The sequence below is a fragment of the Pleurodeles waltl genome, chromosome 5 (assembly GCF_031143425.1).
Source record: "Pleurodeles waltl isolate 20211129_DDA chromosome 5, aPleWal1.hap1.20221129, whole genome shotgun sequence".
Taxonomy (NCBI): domain Eukaryota; kingdom Metazoa; phylum Chordata; class Amphibia; order Caudata; family Salamandridae; genus Pleurodeles; species Pleurodeles waltl.
Window position 1 is genome coordinate 1,610,593,117 of NC_090444.1, and position 18,908 is coordinate 1,610,612,024.

Below are 18,908 nucleotides of genomic sequence, written 5' to 3' on the forward strand. Positions count from 1 at the left end.
CAGATTATGTCCCTGCTCTACAGATTATGAAACAGGACAGTATTACTGGTTAAAGATTTGGCAACACAATGCCTGTCATACATTACTCACGTCTGTTAATTAAACCTCTTTTATTTCTCTATGCCCAGCATATTCACGTCAGATATCTGCAAACCAATTTTCCAAATCGTATAGCAATTTAACCTGTTCTAATAATTCCTTGATATATTTTTTTAAAAAGTACACTTACCCTTGTGGGCATCTACATTATTTGCAGTAATAGAGAATGCCCATTTTGAAGAAATGATTAATATCTTAGTAATTTAAATGTAAAATCGGAAACACAGTGGGTGAAGACACAGAAACGTGTATTGTGCATGTGAATCAAATGTGCAGAGTCGCTGAGCACATACCCTGCACTGCGTTTGAGACACTAGGAATGTGTTCAGTACCATATCATTTATTGTAATTGCATTTATATAGTGCTTGCTAACCTTCGCAAGGTGTTGATGCACTTTACTGCAAGTAGCACTCTACCTTGGAACACAAGGTTAGTTGTTAATCAAGTGGTTAGTTATTATTTGATTAGTCTTGTGCTCTCAAGGGAGCCAGTCCATGCATTTACACCAGTTTCTTTGTGGTAGATTAAGTTAGTAGGAATAGGGTGAGATCATTAGGGTGGGGGGTTCATGCAGATAGCTGGTGGGGTGAATAGAGAGCCTAGAGGATGTTAAGGGGCATATTTAAGAAAAGTGGCACTGCACACAGTGCAGCGCCACTTTCCTTGTGCTCCTTAGAACCCCCCCCCCACCCCCACCATGTGCACGCTGTATTCAAAATATGGCGCACCCCTGCCCAGGATGGTGGCAATAGCATCATTATTTTTACACTATTGATATACTCAGCAGGAGCAGCGCCAACATTTTGGTGCTACTCCTGCACAGTACATAGGGGCCCATTGTAATCAACGCCGTGCCCTTTTTTAACACCTGCTCTGCGCCGGAGTTAAAAGTTCTGAAAACAATTACGCAAGGAAATCGCTTAGATTTCTTTGCACCATTTTTTTCGGACCCCCTGGCGGTGGAATGCCCCCTTTGCATACATTATGTCTGGCACAGGCATAAGGTAGCGCAAAGGGTTACAAAGTGGTGCAATGCATGGGCCACTTTGTAAATATGGCGCAGCATTTTTGGCCTTCTAACGCCACATAAGCGTAAAAAAATGATGCTAATGTGGCATTAGAATGGTGATAGGGGCTCTTAAATATGCCGCTAGGTCTTGTTAGGTTGCAGGGATATAGTTTCAGAGAAGAAGTTGTGATCTATGAAATGAGGCGTGGGCAGCTTGCAGAAAGACGGGAATGTCGTTTAAAGTGACTGCACTCAGATAGGGCATGCAAAGGAAGGAAGGCAGCGAGAAAGTCATTCGAAAGAAAGGCCCTGTAGCCTAAACAACTTCAATTGTTGATTGTTCACTAAAGAAGTGGTATTTGTATACGCATTGCAATTCAGGCCTGTGCAGATCTGCACCACCAAAGGAAGGAAAATGCCTTCACATGTCAACCTTAACTAACCCCTCATTGTGCAATGCTCATCCTACCAGGGAAGACATTATTAGTGACACCAGCAATCACAATAGCCGATGAACACAGCCTTAATAGCTATACTTTAAAAGTAGGTGACCTGCTGATTTGTTGAGTGTGCTCACCACATTCGCTCTCGGCATCCGCATGTCCATTTATCCCTGGTACCAGTATTCTATAAAGCCTCCTCCTTTGCACAACACGGGTGACTAGATAACACAGGAGCTAAGCACACCATGAATGAGAGATATTGGTGTACTGTGAGAGCAGGTCATGCTAAAGCCCGTATCCTGATGAAGATATCCCGAGTGGCACTTCCGCATGTCAAAAGCTGACTTCAAGATACAGAGAGAGAAAGAGAGCCAGAGAGAGGAAAAGAGACAAAAGAATGTGAGTAGACTTAGCCACACGATTCCTCAAAAGGCGAGTAAGGAATCAGCTGAGAATACTCCCTGCGTTATCCTCAAGTCAATAAGGTTTACAACAATAATCAAATATGCCCATTCAGGGATCCACAAAAAAATATTTTCCCTTAGTACATCAATCGAGACTGTGAAGTCAAGAACAAACGCACCTAGAGATTAAAATATGCTTAAATTGACTGTCACGTGCTGGTGGGACTGTAATTCACAGTTGTCATACAGATCCTCACTGTGACGGCCTAGAAGGAGGGTACTATCATATTTGATGACTTTAACCTTTAACCCTACAAGAGTCGGAATTTGTTGATTGTGATAAATAGTACATATTACAAGTTTCCCCCTGAAAATGAGGCATAACACGCAGGTTTCAAAGCCTTCAGCAGGTTGCAAGCAGGTATCACCATGTTATAGTAATTATTGGGTCTTTTTTCGGATTAAATCCCAGTAGGTTTCCTCTGACTATTGACCTTATCACATCCGATAATTACCTGTGGGATTAAGCCTTCGCCGCTCATAATTCCAACCCATGCGCAAAAAAACTGCCAGCCCACATGTAAAGGGGGCCATAATCTGGCTTTATTTGTATCTAATGCCAAACATTCATGTTGTGCAAGTATTTAAAAACATGTACTATGAAAAGCGTGAATTTCCATGTTGTTAATTGATGAGAAGAACTAAATAACGAATGTTAAATTTCATTGTTGAATTAAGTGAAGGCATAGTTTATCAGTGATGAAATATAGGCCAGAAAAGGTCATTGTAATGTTCTGTGATGTATCTATTTTTTTTATCTGCAATAAAGTGAAGGTTTGTCGCCTTTAAATTGCATTTATAAGTCCCTCTCCTACTGGTTTACACAGACCTTCATCTCATTACACCTACCACTGTACATGGTGGGATGTCATCAAGGTTACCCTTCTCAAAGGTGATGCCAATTTCCGATGTAATCAATGATGCCACTGGGAGGCTTTAGTGGAAGTTATTAATGAAGTCATCGAAGATGTCTCGGTATTGAAAAATAAAGTACATGGTCCTGGGTGCTGGAACTGGATCTCAAGTAATCGCTGAGAGTAACAACTTGCATGTTTTGATTTCACAGTGATAGGCGCTAATCTTAAAAGCTTTCGCCTCGGTATTTGACAGAACATCTCTGAGATGAACCAGACATAGTGAAATTTGGCAGAGTGAAGTTAGTTTTTTTGTTTTTTTGGCAGTGAAGTCTGCACCCTCCCCTTCGCACTGTCTCTTCAAGCTCTGAGTCTGTACACACTTCTGCTGCCTGTAAAAATGTTTTACATAAGTTATTTCACAATGCAATTTCTGCCAGTTTGGCCGCTGTCCTGACCAGAACATCTGAAAGATTGCAAGTGTTTGTTGCTGCAATTAATATTTTCTACAGTGATGCCTTTTCAAGCCAAAAGGTTTGTTTAATAAAATAGAGCTGGAGATAAAAACACAAACACACAATCATTGCCAAAGTCTGTAGGCCTGGGTTTAATGTGTTAAAAGCATGCAGCCTGAGAGCTAGCAGAGAGGACAATAGTTGTAAAATTCGTCACACAGTGCATTCCAAGCAATCAAGTGGAGACAGAATGGTACGCCAAAGCGTCCAATAGCATTAGGTGAAAGATGAGCACTCTATTGGGGCTGAGCCAAGATATGATTGCCAAAGTTTGCAGACAAAGGCTGCAAACGGCTAGTTGAAAAAAGCCAATAGTTTAAAGGGATGGATCCAGAACCTACTCTGTATATATTGGGCCAGTAGGCAGGGCCACTGGAATTATGCATCATGGGAGGAACAAATTATGTGGCAAGGCTAAGTTATGCAGCAAGAAAATGAAAATTGTGTAGCATAATGCAGCACATTTTGTGATAGTATTGAGTCATTTTTTAAAATATATTTACTCGTTAACACTGCCTGGCACATCATTAGTTCCAGTTTAACACTCAAATACAACAAAGGGCAACTGAAAGGTGATCAGTCCAACTTTCTTGAGGGTCTTCCACTGTGTTGCAACACGTATCACTCCATTTTTAATAACGTTTGATCCGATTGGGCTACAATCACATTTTGTAATGTTAAATCTACAAATTATGCAACAGATGGTATATTATGTGGCAAAAGCGGCATATAAACATTTATGTGCAAAACGCCATGGCCGGCGAATTGGATCTTTTCAGTGACCCTGGCAATAGGTCTTTTTGACAGGTGTGCTGTAAAAACAACAGCCCTAAAAAAAGTAAAATGAGCCAATTTATTTTTGTGTTTGATTCATCTGTGAGTCTATGAAGATATTTTATGTCTTAGAAAGAACTGGATTAGTAGCATTATGACGGCGTGGACATGGCAGGGGGTATGTTCTTTTTAGAATATCTGTGCTTTCAAATGTGTTTTCTGAACATATTATGTGTTGCTGTGACTGAAGTAAGGCATTTAGTTCCAGATTATGGATAGCACCCCTTTGGTGTTCTGCTTCTGACATCTTAAAGGTTTGTCGCACCATTCCTGGCTTCCTAGATATATGCTGGTTTATGTTTGAACATCCTAGGATGTTTAAAACTTGGGAGACAGATTAGGCTTTCAATGTCTTTTGTACCAAACCTTTTGTTTGTAATGTGGGGTTTATCCTGTGCCTCTTTGCTCTTTCAGTGAAGTTGCCAGCTACTGTGTAGATTGTATAGTTTGGTGTTTTTAGTACCAAGAACACACACACTGAGAATTTGACAGGTGGTTTGGGCCTTTTTCACCAAAATTGCTACTGTGACACAGTTCTAGCAGTTTCAGTAAAATGAAGAATGCTGGGTGTTCCACTGAGGCATGGCTGGCCAACTGCCATTTTTTATTGTACAAAAACAAACCACTTAATCAAGAGCATGTTTTTCGAAAAACAAAAAAAACAATGTCCCTTATGTTTTGTGACGTTTCTCTCAGTGCATGTGTCTATTCCGCCTGGCTACTCTAGAATGATGGGCATTTTTCTGTTTTAAAAAGGAAAACCCCCAAATGAAGGTTTTTGTTTCCGAAAACACAAAAAAATAGATTTCACCTGGATGTATGGTATATTGTTTTTCCTGTCCAGTACCACTGTACTCTGCTGTGAATAGCAGACACAAGGAGGGAAAAAGACGTCGAATAAATTGTCTGAAGTTTACCCTTACACCAGTTGACACCAGCTCAGCTTGCAGAGGCAAAGAGAGTGTTTCTGACATGGGGGTCCATGGTGGCTCTGCTGTTGGAAATGCAGCTCTTCTGGTTCCCTGAGGGTGGGTAGATTAAACGTTCATCACTTTTTATGGATACCCTGTGCATGATGAATCTAAATGAAACTATAAATGCGTCTGTAGCTTTTTGATACAGAGATATGGTCCACTGAGAGAAAATATAAATTCGAGATTATTGGCGCCCTCTGAAGCTCTGAGATAAACTTTGAATATGAGTGGTCAGTTTGTTGGAGTCTAACGGCCACTTTACTAGATATAGGGCCTCATTTACCATGTTTTGGTGCAAGACAGCTCTGCAAGCCTTTCTGCTGTGCTGCCCTGCGTCAAAACAAAAAGGCAGGAATGCGCCGTATCTATAAAATACAGCGCTTCCTGTTTTTGTTTCCTGAGCTGGTGTACAAATTGCTGCCTTGCGCCAATCCAGGCACCTTTTCATTGTGGTGCATGGGTGCCTGCATTGCAGAGATGATTGTTTATGTGCAGGAAGGGACACCTTCCTGCACATAAATAATCATTAATGGCGTTTTCCTCTTTCTATGTGTGCTGCAGTATGCAGCACACAGAAAGAGGAAAAACGGGGAGGAGCAATGTTATTTCTCCCCGTAGCCCACTTGAACGCCACCCCTGAGGTGGCGTAATCTGATGCATTCCCAGACTTGTAAATCTTCCGATTCCATCGGATTCCATGGGTGTTGCTGTAGGAACACCCAGAGCAACACCCACGGAATGCCCCTTTCTCGCAGTGTTATGCGTGGAAGGGGTCCATTTTTGCAATGCCATGAAAAGCCACGCATGGTGGCTTTGCATGGCCTTGTAACTATGGGCTGACTCTGAACCACCTGAGCGTCACAAAAATGACACTCTGGTGGTGCAGTGGGCCCGCTAGGGCCTCATAAATGAAGCCCAGAGTGTAGCCCATTTGGCTTATCCAGTGTTCACATTTACTTTTGGTAGAACTGTGCACACCTAGGGGGACTAAGGGTAGGGCTAGAGGAAAAACAAAGATTGTCTCCTCTGAAAGAATTACAACTAAACCCCAGGTATGAGGAAAGATACTTGTTGCTTTGGCAACATAGGAGAGAGAGGAAGGAAACTGACTGACACATTCAGACCCTGCCTCCTATTCCCTAGAGCTCCAAGTCCCGCTGACTCCTTGTTAAAGAAACGATCTTCAGTTCACGCAGAATGCCGAGAGCAGAGGCAAGTGCTAGTTGCTTAGTGTGACACTATCCTTCCTTCAAGCATGGAGGGCAAAGTCCCTCTGTACAACAAAGAACTGGGCAACAGCAAATATGAGTGATGCTCTGAGAGATGAGTGCTGCCAGAGCCATACAGTCCCAAAGTCTCTCAGCTCTCGGTATCGCAGAACAGCACTGCTTGCAATAACCCAGTCAGCAGTTCTGCACCCAAAAATGTCTAAGGTTTGTTCCAGATGCTGCGACCTCCTTTGTGCACTGCAGCTCAGTTGCAGTGTATGACACGTTGATGTGGCTTGCTTGAGTCATAGACCCACCTCCTGCGCAGATTCCGGAGAACCATCGGCCCTGTCTCAGTGTGGCGTTCAGGCAATTGTAGGCTGCCTGATCGTGTCCCAACTTCGCTGAGAGCCAAAGGTGCTCCAGAACTGCCATTGGTTGCCTGATTACAACACCATACCGGGACTTGAGTGAGCCCTTGAATAAGGGGGGGCTAGCCAGCCAGGTCTTCCTCCCAAGCAAGAATTTCGTCTGTGTCCAACAATCATTAACTATTACTTGGCTTCGGTATTTCCACGGACTAGAGCAGTAGTTAGAAGATTGCATAATTACTCTTCAGCTACACAAGTCCAAGAGAGCAGGCATGAATGCACATTTATACTACCATCTTGCAGGATTTCATACCTGGGCTGATGGAAAGCTGAATCCTTTTAATGGTGCGTATATTCACATCCCTGTACATCTCAAGCACAAGAGGTAGATCAGAATTATCATTGGTGCTAAGCGTCATCAGCTGAAAGTTTTACACATTAGGATAATGTCTTCCCCCAGGGTTTGTCTGACGGTGCTTGCCCCAATCTAAAAAGGCAAATTGAATGAGTTTTTTTACATATCCGACAGGATGCTGTAAGGAAATGCCTCCTTGGCATGGTTACCCCCTGACTTTTTGCCTTTGCTGATGCTATGTTTTGAATTGAAAGTGTGCTGAGGCCTGCTAACCAGGCCCCAGCACCAGTGTTCTTTCCCTAACCTGTACTTTTGTATCCACAACTGGCACACCCTGGCATCCAGGTAAGTCCCTTGTAACTGGTACCTCTGGTACCAAGGGGCCTGATGCCAGGGAAGGTCTCTAAGGGCTGCAGCATGACTTATGCCACCCTGGAGACCCCTCACTCAGCACAGACACACTGCTTACCAGCTTGTGTGTGCTAGTGAGAACAAAATGAGTAAGTCGACATGGCACTCCCCTCAGGGTGCCATGCCAGCCTCTCACTGCCTATGCAGTATAGGTAAGACACCCCTCTAACAGGCCTTACAGCCCTAAGGCAGGGTGCACTATACCATAGGTGAGGGCACCAGTGCATGAGCACTGTGCCCCTACCATGTCTAAGCCAAACCTTAGACATTGTAAGTGCAGGGTAGCCATAAGAGTATATGGTCTGGGAGTCTGTCAAACACGAACTCCACAGCACCATAATGGCTACACTGAAAACTGGGAAGTTTGGTATCAAACTTCTCAGCACAATAAATGCACACTGATGCCAGTGTACATTTTATTGTGAAACACACCCCAGAGGGCACCTTAGAGGTGCCCCCTGAAACTGTATCCAACTATCTGTGTAGGCTGACTGGTTCCAGCAGCCTGCCACACTAGAGACATGTTGCTGGCCCCATGGGGAGAGTGCCTTTGTCACTCTGAGGCCAGTAACAAAGCCTGCACTGGGTGGAGATGCTAGCACCTCCCCCAGGCAGGAGCTGTAACACCTGGCGGAGAGCCTCAAAGGCTCACCCCTTTGTTCCAGCACCGCAGGACACTCCAGCTAGTGGAGTTGCCCGCCCCCTCCGGCCACGGCCCCCACTTTTGGCGGCAAGGCCGGAGAAAATAATGAGAAAAACAAGGAGGAGTCACTGGCCAGTCAGGACAGCCCCTAAGGTGTCCTGAGCTGAAGTGACTCTAACTTTTAGAAATCCTCCATCTTGCAGATGGAGGATTCCCCCAATAGGATTAGGGATGTGACCCCCTCCCCTTGGGAGGGGGCACAAAGAGGGTGTACCCACCCTCAGGGCTAGTAGCCATTGGCTACTAACCCCCCAGACCTAAACACGCCCTTAAATTTAGTATTTAAGGGCTCCCCTGAACCTAAGAATTTAGATTCCTGAAACTACAAGAAGAAGACTGCTGAGCTGAAAAACCCCTGCAGAGGAAGAACAGAAGACACCAACTGCTTTGGCCCCAGACTTACCGGCCTGTCACCTGCCTTCCAAAGAAACCTGCTCCAGCGACGCTTTCCAAGGGACCAGCGACCTCTGAATCCTCTGAGGACTGCCCTGCTTCAAGAAAGACAAGAAACTCCAGAGGACAGCGGCACTGCTCCAAAAGAACTGCAACTTTGTTACAGAGGAGCAGATTTAAAGACCCCTGCAAATCCCTGCAAGAAGCGTGAACTTGCAACACTGCACCCGGCGACCCCGACTCGACTGGTGGAGAACCAACACCTCAGGGAGGACCCTCCGGCGACTCAGAGACCGTGAGTAACCAAAGTTGTCCCCCCTGAGCCCCCACAGCGACGCGTGCAGAGGGAATCCTGAGGCTCCCCCTGACCGCGACTGCCTGAACTCCATTTCCCGACGGCTGGAAAAGACCCTGCACCCGCAGCCCCCAGCACCTAAAGGAACGGAACTCCTGTGCAGGAGTGACCCCCAGGAGGCCCTCTCCCTTGCCCAGGTGATGGCTACCCCGAGGAGCCCCCCCTTGCCTGCCTGCACCGCTGAAGAGACCCCTTGGTCTCCCATTGAAATCCACAGAAAACCCGACGCATGTTTGCACACTGCACCCGGCCACCCCCGCGCTGCTGAGGGTGTACTTTTTGTGCTGACTTGTGTCCCCCCCGGTGGCCTACAAAACCCCCCTGGTCTGCCCTCCGAAGACGCGGGTACTTACCTGCTGGCAGACTGGAACCGGGGCATCCCCTTCTCTCCATTGAACCCTATGTGTTTTGGGCACCTCTTTGACCTTTGCACCTGACCGACCCTGAGCTGCTGGTGTGATAACTTTGGGGTTGCTCTGAACCCCCAACGGTGGGCTACCTTGGACCCAAAACTGAAACCTGTAATTGACTTACTTACCTGTTAAAACTAACAATACTTTACCTCCCCCAGGAACTGTGAAAATTGCAGTGTGTCCACTTTTAAAACAGCTATTTGTGTTTTATGTAAAAAGTATACATGCTAATGTAATGATTCAAAGTTCCTAAAGTACTTACCTGCAATACCTTTCACATGAGATATTACATGTAGAATTTGAACCTGTGGTTCTTAAAATAAACTAAGAAAATATATTTTTCTATAACAAAACCTATTGGCCTGGATTTGTCTCTGAGTGTGTGTTCCTCATTTATTGCCTGTGTGTGTGTACAACAAATGCTTAACACTACTCCTTTGATAAGCCTACTGCTCGACCACACTACCACAAAATAGAGCATTAGTATTATCTCTTTTTGCCACTATCTTACCTCTAAGGGGAACCCTTGGACTCTGTGCATGCTATTCCTTACTTTGAAATAGCACATACAGAGCCAACTTCCTACAGATGCTAAAGGGAAATCCTATGTTAATACTCTGAAGGCGTTCAATCTTTCACATTAATTGGGTTCACAATCATTAAGACGTTTTAATTCCCAGCTAAAAAATACTAATTGGGGGTAATTATAGATACACAGAGATCCGTTGCCTTTCCAACGGCGGAGAGTAATTTCCCCGTCTTGAAGAAGCCTCTCTTTTACCAGAGGTCACACTTTCTGACTGTGATTGAGGTATGAAAATTAGGGATAAAGACCTCCTGAAATTATCTAGTCCTGGTTGCGCGTCTGTTCATCAAAACTGCACAGGAATGGCTTCCTGGTCAATGGCTACAGAAGACTGTGAGTTAGGAGGTTCTGGTGCTGGTAACATGGGAGCTATAGAATTCTGGAGTCGGGCATCGGGTGGGGCAGAACCTTTCTGGACCAAAATACAGATTACTCTTGCTATATATGCATCGCTCCGAGATCTCATGACCCTTTACAAATGGTCAGTTTAAGAAAAATAAATGCACAGCACTGATTTGTATTCTCCTAGCCAGGCACTCGGCATCTCTAGGTGAAGATGCTGTAATCATTTGCCTTTCTCCTTCTTCTTTTGCTCCAATAAAGGTGATTTTTCACTGTGCTGCAGGTTTAGTAAGCAGGTCCCCGAAATGTGGCCATACTACACCAGTTTTGTTTAATATTCGTTGGGTATTCTTGGATTTTAGATTATTGTTTTTTTGTCTGCACGCTCCTGCACTTTTCCTTCCAGGATACTTAGCTTTTTGCCAATGGTTCCAGGGTTAATAGAATACAAAGTTTCTTGAAATGAGACAACCTATATTTCCTTATGGCTTAGTTCTTGTTTTGTATTTTTGTTCTATATATATTTATTGAATTTGTTGTTGCATGTTTAATTGTATATGATTTGTTTTCATTCATTCTAAGAACTTTGCTTTCAAATGTGAGGGCTGTGCTGCAGAAATAATGAAAACAAAACACAAATATTTCAATATAAGTCTAAGTTCAAGTGTGGAAGAATGATGAACAAGGCAGGGAATGGCAATGTCGCACCTTGTGTACAATTAAGCACGTCCAGTTGTACATAACCAGGGTATTGCAAGACATCTTGAAGATCTGAGAACTTCAGCCACTGAAGTTGGTATCTTGCATTAGTGTCTTGTACACAGGCTTATGTCCATTGAATAACAGCCAACTTTGTATTTTCTAACAGGCAGCAGAGTAGACCATGAGGAAGAAGAAGATGATGATGATGATGGCTCAGAATCAAACAGCCCTCCTCTCTCTTATCAAGTGAATCCCCCACCCGAAGGCTGCTGCACCATGGATGGTGAGTCTTTAGGTCTTACCTGCAGACACTTATAGCTGTCTGTTCTCGAAAGGCCTGCTGTAGACCATAGCAAAAACTTACTGCGGGATGTGGAAGATCCCATTGCTAATCCAGTAGTGGGCTTTCTTGTCACTCCATTATTTGCTTCTTATTTGATGCCTTCTTTCCTCTTGTGTGTTTGTCCCTCCCCTGGATTATAGATCCTTTACCATCCTTTTAACTGGATGACTTTTATTTCAGCACTCTATTTGAGTGCATGTTTGTTCTTGATCTCTCCCCCATTTCCTTCTTCTCCCACCAAATGCTTATCATCACCACACTTTTCATATTGCTCCTGTTCCTAGTTCATGCATTGCTTCAATATGCCTCTTGTGTGATTTTTATTTTTTAAAACCCCACACTCTCAAGCTTCTTGTTGATCTCCCACTTTGCAGTGAAAATGCACCTCTCCCCCCACCACCTCAGCAGGTGACATTAACCTTTTAAACCCTCTACTATCATATCTTCCACCGTTGATCCTCCAGTCTTCTACTGCTACTCTTCCACCCTTCCCAGCCCACTGGCCACTTTGTGGTGCATACTTGTCATTGTGCTGTTTTTCTTTCAAGAAGCATTTTATTTCTCCTTTTGCTATGCAACATCATCAAAAAGAATTGGAAAAATCAATAGGTTTGAAGTAATAGCCAAAATGGAGGAGATATTGGCTGTGCTAACACAACTAATATGGTTTTAAAATAGTGGTTAATTTACAAAGGGTTTTAATGACTTGAAGTAGAATATACCACCCAAAGTATATGTAAAACATTGATGGGAAACGTGCAATTTAGACAAAAGAAAGTAGAGATGCAATTTACATGCAAAAGTGTGTGGTAAATGTGTGTATTCACGAAATGCAACTATCGATTAATCCCACATTAATTCCTAATGGCGATGAATAAATAGTCTTTCCCAAGAAGTATCAGAGCAGTGGCTAACACCATGTCATGCCAAATTGTTTTCTAGCCAAAAACTGAAAACTTTTGGAACATTTAATAATAATCACAAATATATTTCCTGTGTTTATTTAAGCACTTACCTTACATCCACATAGACTCACCATACTTTGTGTATAATGGATGTTTGTAGGCAGGGCTACCCTCAAAGTACTGGTGTACGGTTAATTACTGTACAAATATCATACTCGTGAGGCGTTTTCAGAAAGCCCACTTGATGAAAAAAGTGAGTGACAAAAAACATTTTTAGCAATACAATTGTCATCTCAGGATGCAAAAGGTGTTTTTATATTAGATCAATTGATAAAGCAGACAGTCGCTGTTTCAATTCTTCGAACAGTCTGTGTAGTGGATTAACATCAGGACAAGTAGTTTTTGATAAAACTGCAATGAGGCCATTCCATGCGCCTCATAGATATAGGCCCACACTGGACAGCTAACATCAACCCCACAAAGGGTCTGATTTAGAGTTTGGTGGAGTGGGTTACTTAGTCACAAACATGACGGATATCCTGTCTGCCGTATTACGATCACATAATAGCATATGGAGATCGTAATATGGCGGACAAGATATCTGTTACATTTGTGATGGAGTAGCTTCTCCACCAAACTCAAAATCAGGCCCTAAGTTTCCATTTCTGGTACAAAACCTTTCTGACCCACAAATCCTCATATAAGGGCATTTTGGAAGAAGATAGGAGATTGCCTATTAAGTATGATTGTGACCTTGGTGAAGTTAATGATACAATTAACAGGGCTGGGGATCTGGAGAGACAATGATGTGTCAAAGTATAGGACAATAGTATACAACATTGGGCTGGTAGTAACAAGAAGAGATATTGTGGGACTATGGAGAACAGGGAAAACACCAGACTTGGATTCCTAGTGTGACAATATGAACTGTGTATTACTTCTGAGAAAGTTATTATGAAGAAAGGGGATGGGCAAAGAAATTCACTAACATTGGAGGTAAATGAGAGGAAGATCAGGTCGGATAATGAGATATAGAAAAGGTCAAATGCGCTATTGCCTTAACCAGTCAATGGATAAAGACAGGCGGGCTGAGATGTAAAAATACTTTATGGATAAAGGATTAACCCCTCCGTAAACAGTTGCTAGAGTGGTAATTAATAATACCAGACCAGGGTTTGAATTGTATGGCCTTCCTGCAGGAGGGAGGTAACACCTCTCTCCCATTCAGCCACTATTGTATCCTTTCCTGGGAGTTGTTCACGTCTTCTCAGGAGGGTAGAAAGCTGTCTGCAGGACAAGCCCCATGTACATCAGTAAGCAAGCTAGATTTAGCAAGAATCTTTCCTCACTCGTCTTTAGTTCTGGCTGTGGGGGATCAATTCGGAGGAAGTCTGCTGGATTTTTGTCATGTTTGGGTGCAATCCATTGGGGATGAATGGGTACTCAAGTTTCGTTAAGAGAGGATATGTTATAGAATTTATCAGAAAGCCTCTACACATGGGTACCATCGCCGCATCTATCCCCAAACATATTGTAAAGCAATGTTTTGCAATGCAGAGTTCAGGCTCTTCTGGATAATAGGGCAACTGTGGTAATTCCTCTGACAGAAATGAGGAATGGAGTCTATTCCATCTCTTTTTTGGTGCAGGAGGTCATTGGAGTGTACGCAGGGTAGTACTTCACTTCAGGATGTTATCCTTTCAGCAGGTTATTTCTTTGGTGTCAGAAAACAACTTCTTCTCCACAATACACTTACAAGACGCCTATCTCCATGACCACATGTGCCAGAGCCATGAAAAGTTCCTTCTGTTTGCAGTGGGTTCTTCACATTTCCAATTTTGAATGATGTCCTTTAGCCTAACATAGGCACCCAGGGTGTTTATGAAAGTCTGGCAGTTCTGGTGGGTGTGCTGCATCAGGATGCCATTGCCATTCTAGCTTACCTGGACTACTGTCTAGCAATCTTGGTATTTGGGTGAACATGAGGAAGTCTCAGCTGATGATGGCTCAGGACCAAAAGTTTGTTGGTGCAAGGTTTCAAACCAGCAAAGGGTCAGTCTCTCTGACAGAGAAAAGAATCACATGCTCCATACTCATTTGATGGAGATCATGGGTCAGGACATTCCAAAACTGGCAGTCTGGCTTCAGGTGCAAGGCACCTTAGTAGCAAACAATTTTCTAGTGCCTTGGGCCATGATTCATCTGAACAAGGCTGTGAGGTACATTCTGGCTCAGTGGACCCATCTGATGAGGAGCTGACTGTAATGATTGCTAAGACATTGGACAGAAGGAAGGAACTTTTATAGTATATACATTCATTATACATCTGGACTGGAGTCCAGTTGTTACCTTCGCAGCACAATACCAGTGCAACAGGATTTAGCATCTGGATAGGATGTCAGCAGGTCCAGGGCCACTGATCGAAGGTCCCACAGTTGAGGTCCTCCAACTAGAGGGAATTGTAAGAATTTTGCTGGCAGTGCTGGCTTTTGTTCCTCATCTGATGGACGGAGCTGTTCTAATCAGAACAACAAAGCCTATTGATACCTCAACAAACAAGGGGACATGAGATCACTAGCATTGTTGAGGATCTCAGATCAGATATTATAATGGGCACATGACAGGGACTTAGATTTGAGTGCAATCTCCACTAAGTGGAAATTAAATACCCGGGCAGACAGACTGAGAAGGGAGAAATGTACTCACAGGAGCTGTATCTGAGCATTCATGCATTCGCCAGGATTTGTCCGAGGTAGGATCTTCCAAAGAGGTATATATTTCTGTCTACGAGGAACACCCTGCTTCTGTTAAAAATTGAGGGAGGAGAAGGTTTTGGCAGTGGATGTCCTCTCTTGCCCTTGACCACAAAGGATTTCACTATGCTTTTCCACAATTCTCTCTTCTCAGGTTTCTGATCAGGTTAAGGCAGGAAAGGTCTATATTTATTTTGATAGCCAGCACGGCCCGCTCTGCTTGGTTCCATCTAAATCATAACATTGAAGATTAATTAGGCGTTTCTTCTTTCTGTATCCCCGTTTCCCCAAGCATTTCCCTGTCTTCAGAGAAAGATCTTGAGAACCATCAGGCTGACGGCCTGTAGGATGAGAAGTCAGGCATGACAGAGAAGGGTGTTTTGGATACAGTAGCTTCCTCTATTCAGGCTTCTGCAAGGACTTTCATGCTGTCTTCTTATGCAAGGCATTGGGGTTCGTTCCAAAGATGTTGTGGGTCCAAACACTTAATTCCTCAGACTGTTGAGTTGTTTAAGGTGCTGGATTTCCTGCAGGATGGGTTTGCTCTAGTATTGAAGCTTTCAACCATTACAACTCATTGTGCAGCCGTTTGGGTCTATAGACCCTCTTGGGGTTAATCTTCAGGATGAAAAAATGTCTTATTCAGAGGTCATTTACGGGGGTTTTTAGCTTTGGAATATGGGAAAGCAGGGATATCCTATCCAGCTGGTATAAAAGGTAGATTAACCAGAGATATGTCTACCTCTTTTGTAGAGTTGCAGAGAGCATTACTGACTGGCATTTGTGGAGCTGGGACGTAAGCTGTGCCCTCTAGTGTTGTTAGACATTGCAGGGTAATGCATGAACTTGACCAGGCACAGGTTTGGGGATCAAAGGTACTATCTTCGATTAGGCAACAGAGATAAAACTGCATTACAATTCAGTTGTCCTGGTCTATGTCACTGCTTGCTACATCTCAGTTTGTAATTAATTGTGGCAAAACGCGTACCGGTAATTGCATTACTTTGAGTGTATTTTTGCCTAGATTAATTAACCCCTCTCTCTCTCCCTGTTGTGACGAGGCCATCTGAATTATTTGGGGACCCGAGTCAACTAAAGCAGGAAATGGTGAGGGATGGAGGGGGCTTTGTACAGTATTACTTGTTACTGCATGCGTCTGTGAGGCACGGTGGCCTCTATGTAACAGATCTAGTCAAAAACGCAGTTGGAGTAATGCAATTGCTTCTCAGTATCTCGAACATTAGACACAGAGAATAGAGAGCTTTTTGCTCTCCCTTCTGGCCAGGTTGTAGAAATATATTGTATATACAAGAGCTATGCCTCTGCACAAGCACCAACCAGATGATAGGTATTTAGACATGCCAGACACAGTTTGCACATTAATGTTTCATTTTATAATTCTTACAGAATGTTCTGACTGTCTTATGGCCATATTGCTGTTGATGCGGGATAATCAATTTCTTTCTACTGTGATAATACACTGGGCAAAAATAACAAAAATTGAGTGTAGGAAGTTGTCTCTGTACATACTAGTTCAAAGTGAGAGATAGGGTGCACAGAGTCCAAGGGTTCCCCTTAGAGGTTGATAGTGGCAAAATTAGATAATACTAATGTTCTATTTTGTGGTAGTGTGGTCGAGCAGTAGGCTTATCAGAGGGTAGTGTTAAGCACTTGTACACAAACAGGCAATAATTGAGAACACACACTCAAAGACGTAACTCCAGGCCAATAGGTTTTTATATAGAAAAATATTATTTTCTTAATTTATTTTAGAACCTCAAGATTCAGAATTTAGGTAAGTACATACATTGTAAGGTACGTCACACAGATAAGTATGGAACTTTGAATTAAAACAGTAATGTACACAGTTTTGGCAAAAATGACAATAAGCTATTTTAAAAGTGGACACTGCAAAAATCAACAGTTCCTGGGGAGGTAAGTATTGGTTAGTTTTTTCAGGTAAGTAAAGCACTTACAAGTTCAATCTCCTGGGCATAGGCATCCCACCGTTGGGGGTTCAAGTCAACCCCAAAAACCCAGCACCAGCAACACAGGGCCAGTCAGGTGCAGAGGTCAAAGTAGGGTCCAAATAGTATAGGCGCCTGTGGAGAACAGGGGTGCTCCGGTTCCAGTCTGCTAGCAGGTAAGTTCCTGCGTCCTCGGGGAGCAGACCATAGGGGTTTTGTAGAGCACTGGTGGGGACACACACAGGCACACAAAATACACCCTCAGCGGCACAGGGGCGGCCGGGTGCAGTGTGCAAAGTAGGTGTTGGGTTTTGCTTTGAAAGCAATGGAGGGAGGGGTCACTCTGGTGATGCAGGCAGGACACCGGGGGTCTTCTCTGGCCAGCCACAGACTGGGATGCCTGCTGGTCATTCCTGCACCCATAGTTGGTTTCTCTCGGTCCTGGGGGCTGCGGGTGCAGTGCTTTGTCCAGGCGTGGGGTTCCTTTGTTACCAGGCAGTCAGGTCAGGGGGAGCCTCTGGATCCTCTCTGCAGGCGTCGCTGTGGGGGTGCAGGGAAGTCAACTCAGGGTGTCCAGATCGTTGGAGTTGCCTGGGGGTCCTTTTTGCAGTGTTGGTTCTCCTGAACTCGAGCCGGGGGCGTCGGGTGCAGCGTGTGAAGACTCACGCTTCCGGAGTGAGGCGGGAGTCTCTTTAAAGGACAGAGCCGCTGTCCACGGGAGGTTGTTGGTCCTTAAGGTGCAGGTCAGTCCTCTGAGTCCTCAGAGGTTGCTGGCCCCGCTGGGTGCGTCGCTGTGCAGGTTCTTTGATTCTGGAGACAGGCCGGTAGGGCTGGGAACAAGTCATTTGTTGTCTCCGTCGTCTCTGCGGGACTGTCAGGTCTGCAGTCCTTCTTCTTTCTTCGGGTTGCAGGAATCTGATTTCCTGGGTTCAGGGTCACCCCTAAATAATCAATTTAGGGGTGTGTTTAGGTCTGGGGGCTACTGCCCTGGAGGGTGGCTACACCCTCTTTGTGCCTCCTCCCTGAGGGGAGGAGGGCTCATCCCTATTCCTACTGAGGGAATCCTCCCGAACAAGATGGAGGATTTCTTAAGGCAGGGATAACCTCAGCTCAGGGCACCTTAGGGGCTGTCCTGATTGGCGGGTGACTCCTCCTTGTTTTTCTCATTATCTCCTCCGGACTTTCCGCCAAAAGTGGGGGCTGTATCCGGACCGGTGAGTATCTCCACTAGCTGGAGTGCCCTGGGGCACTGTAACACCAGGCTTGAGCCTTTGAGGCTCACCGCCAGGTGTTACAGTTCCTGCAGGTGGAGGTGAGAAGCACCTCCACCCAGTGCAGGCTTTGCTCCTGGCCACAGAGTGACAAAAGCACTCGCCCCATGTGGCCAGAAACCCGTCTGGATGTGGCAGGCTGGCAGGAACTGGTCAACCTAACACTAGGAATTGTACTAGTGTACAGGGGGCATCTTAAATCTCTGTGTGTATTTTTCAATAAATCCCACACTGCCATCAGTGTGGATTTATTGTGCTGAGAAGTTTGATACCAAACTTCCCAGAATTCAGTGTAGCCATTATGGAACTGTGGAGTTTGTGTTTAGACAGACTCCCAGACCATATACTCTTTATGGCCACCCTGCACTTACAATGTCTAAGATTTGGCTTAGACACTGTAGGGGCAAAGTGTTCATGCAACAATGCCCTCATCTGTGGTATAGTGCACCCTGCCTTAATGCTGTAAGGCCTGCTAGAGGGGTGACTTACCTATGCCACGAGCAGTGGGTTGTAGGCATGGTACTCTGAGGCGAGTGCCATGTTGATTCACCAGCACACACAAGCTGTGAGGCAGTGTGCATGTGCTGAGTGAGGAGGCCCCAGGGTGGCATAATACATGCTGCAGCCCTTAGAGACC

General features: G+C 44.5%; 1 protein-coding gene across 4 annotated transcripts in view; it reads left to right on the forward strand.

The window, feature by feature from the left end:
• Positions 1-18,908, forward strand: part of GREB1 (growth regulating estrogen receptor binding 1) — a 932,876-nt gene that overhangs the window by 128,485 nt on the left and 785,483 nt on the right. For all 4 annotated transcript variants that reach the window (XM_069235945.1, XM_069235948.1, XM_069235946.1 and 1 more), the window contains exon 3: positions 11,199-11,315. In XM_069235945.1, coding sequence (XP_069092046.1) covers positions 11,199-11,315 — 117 coding nt within the window. The remainder of the gene's footprint in view (positions 1-11,198; positions 11,316-18,908) is intronic.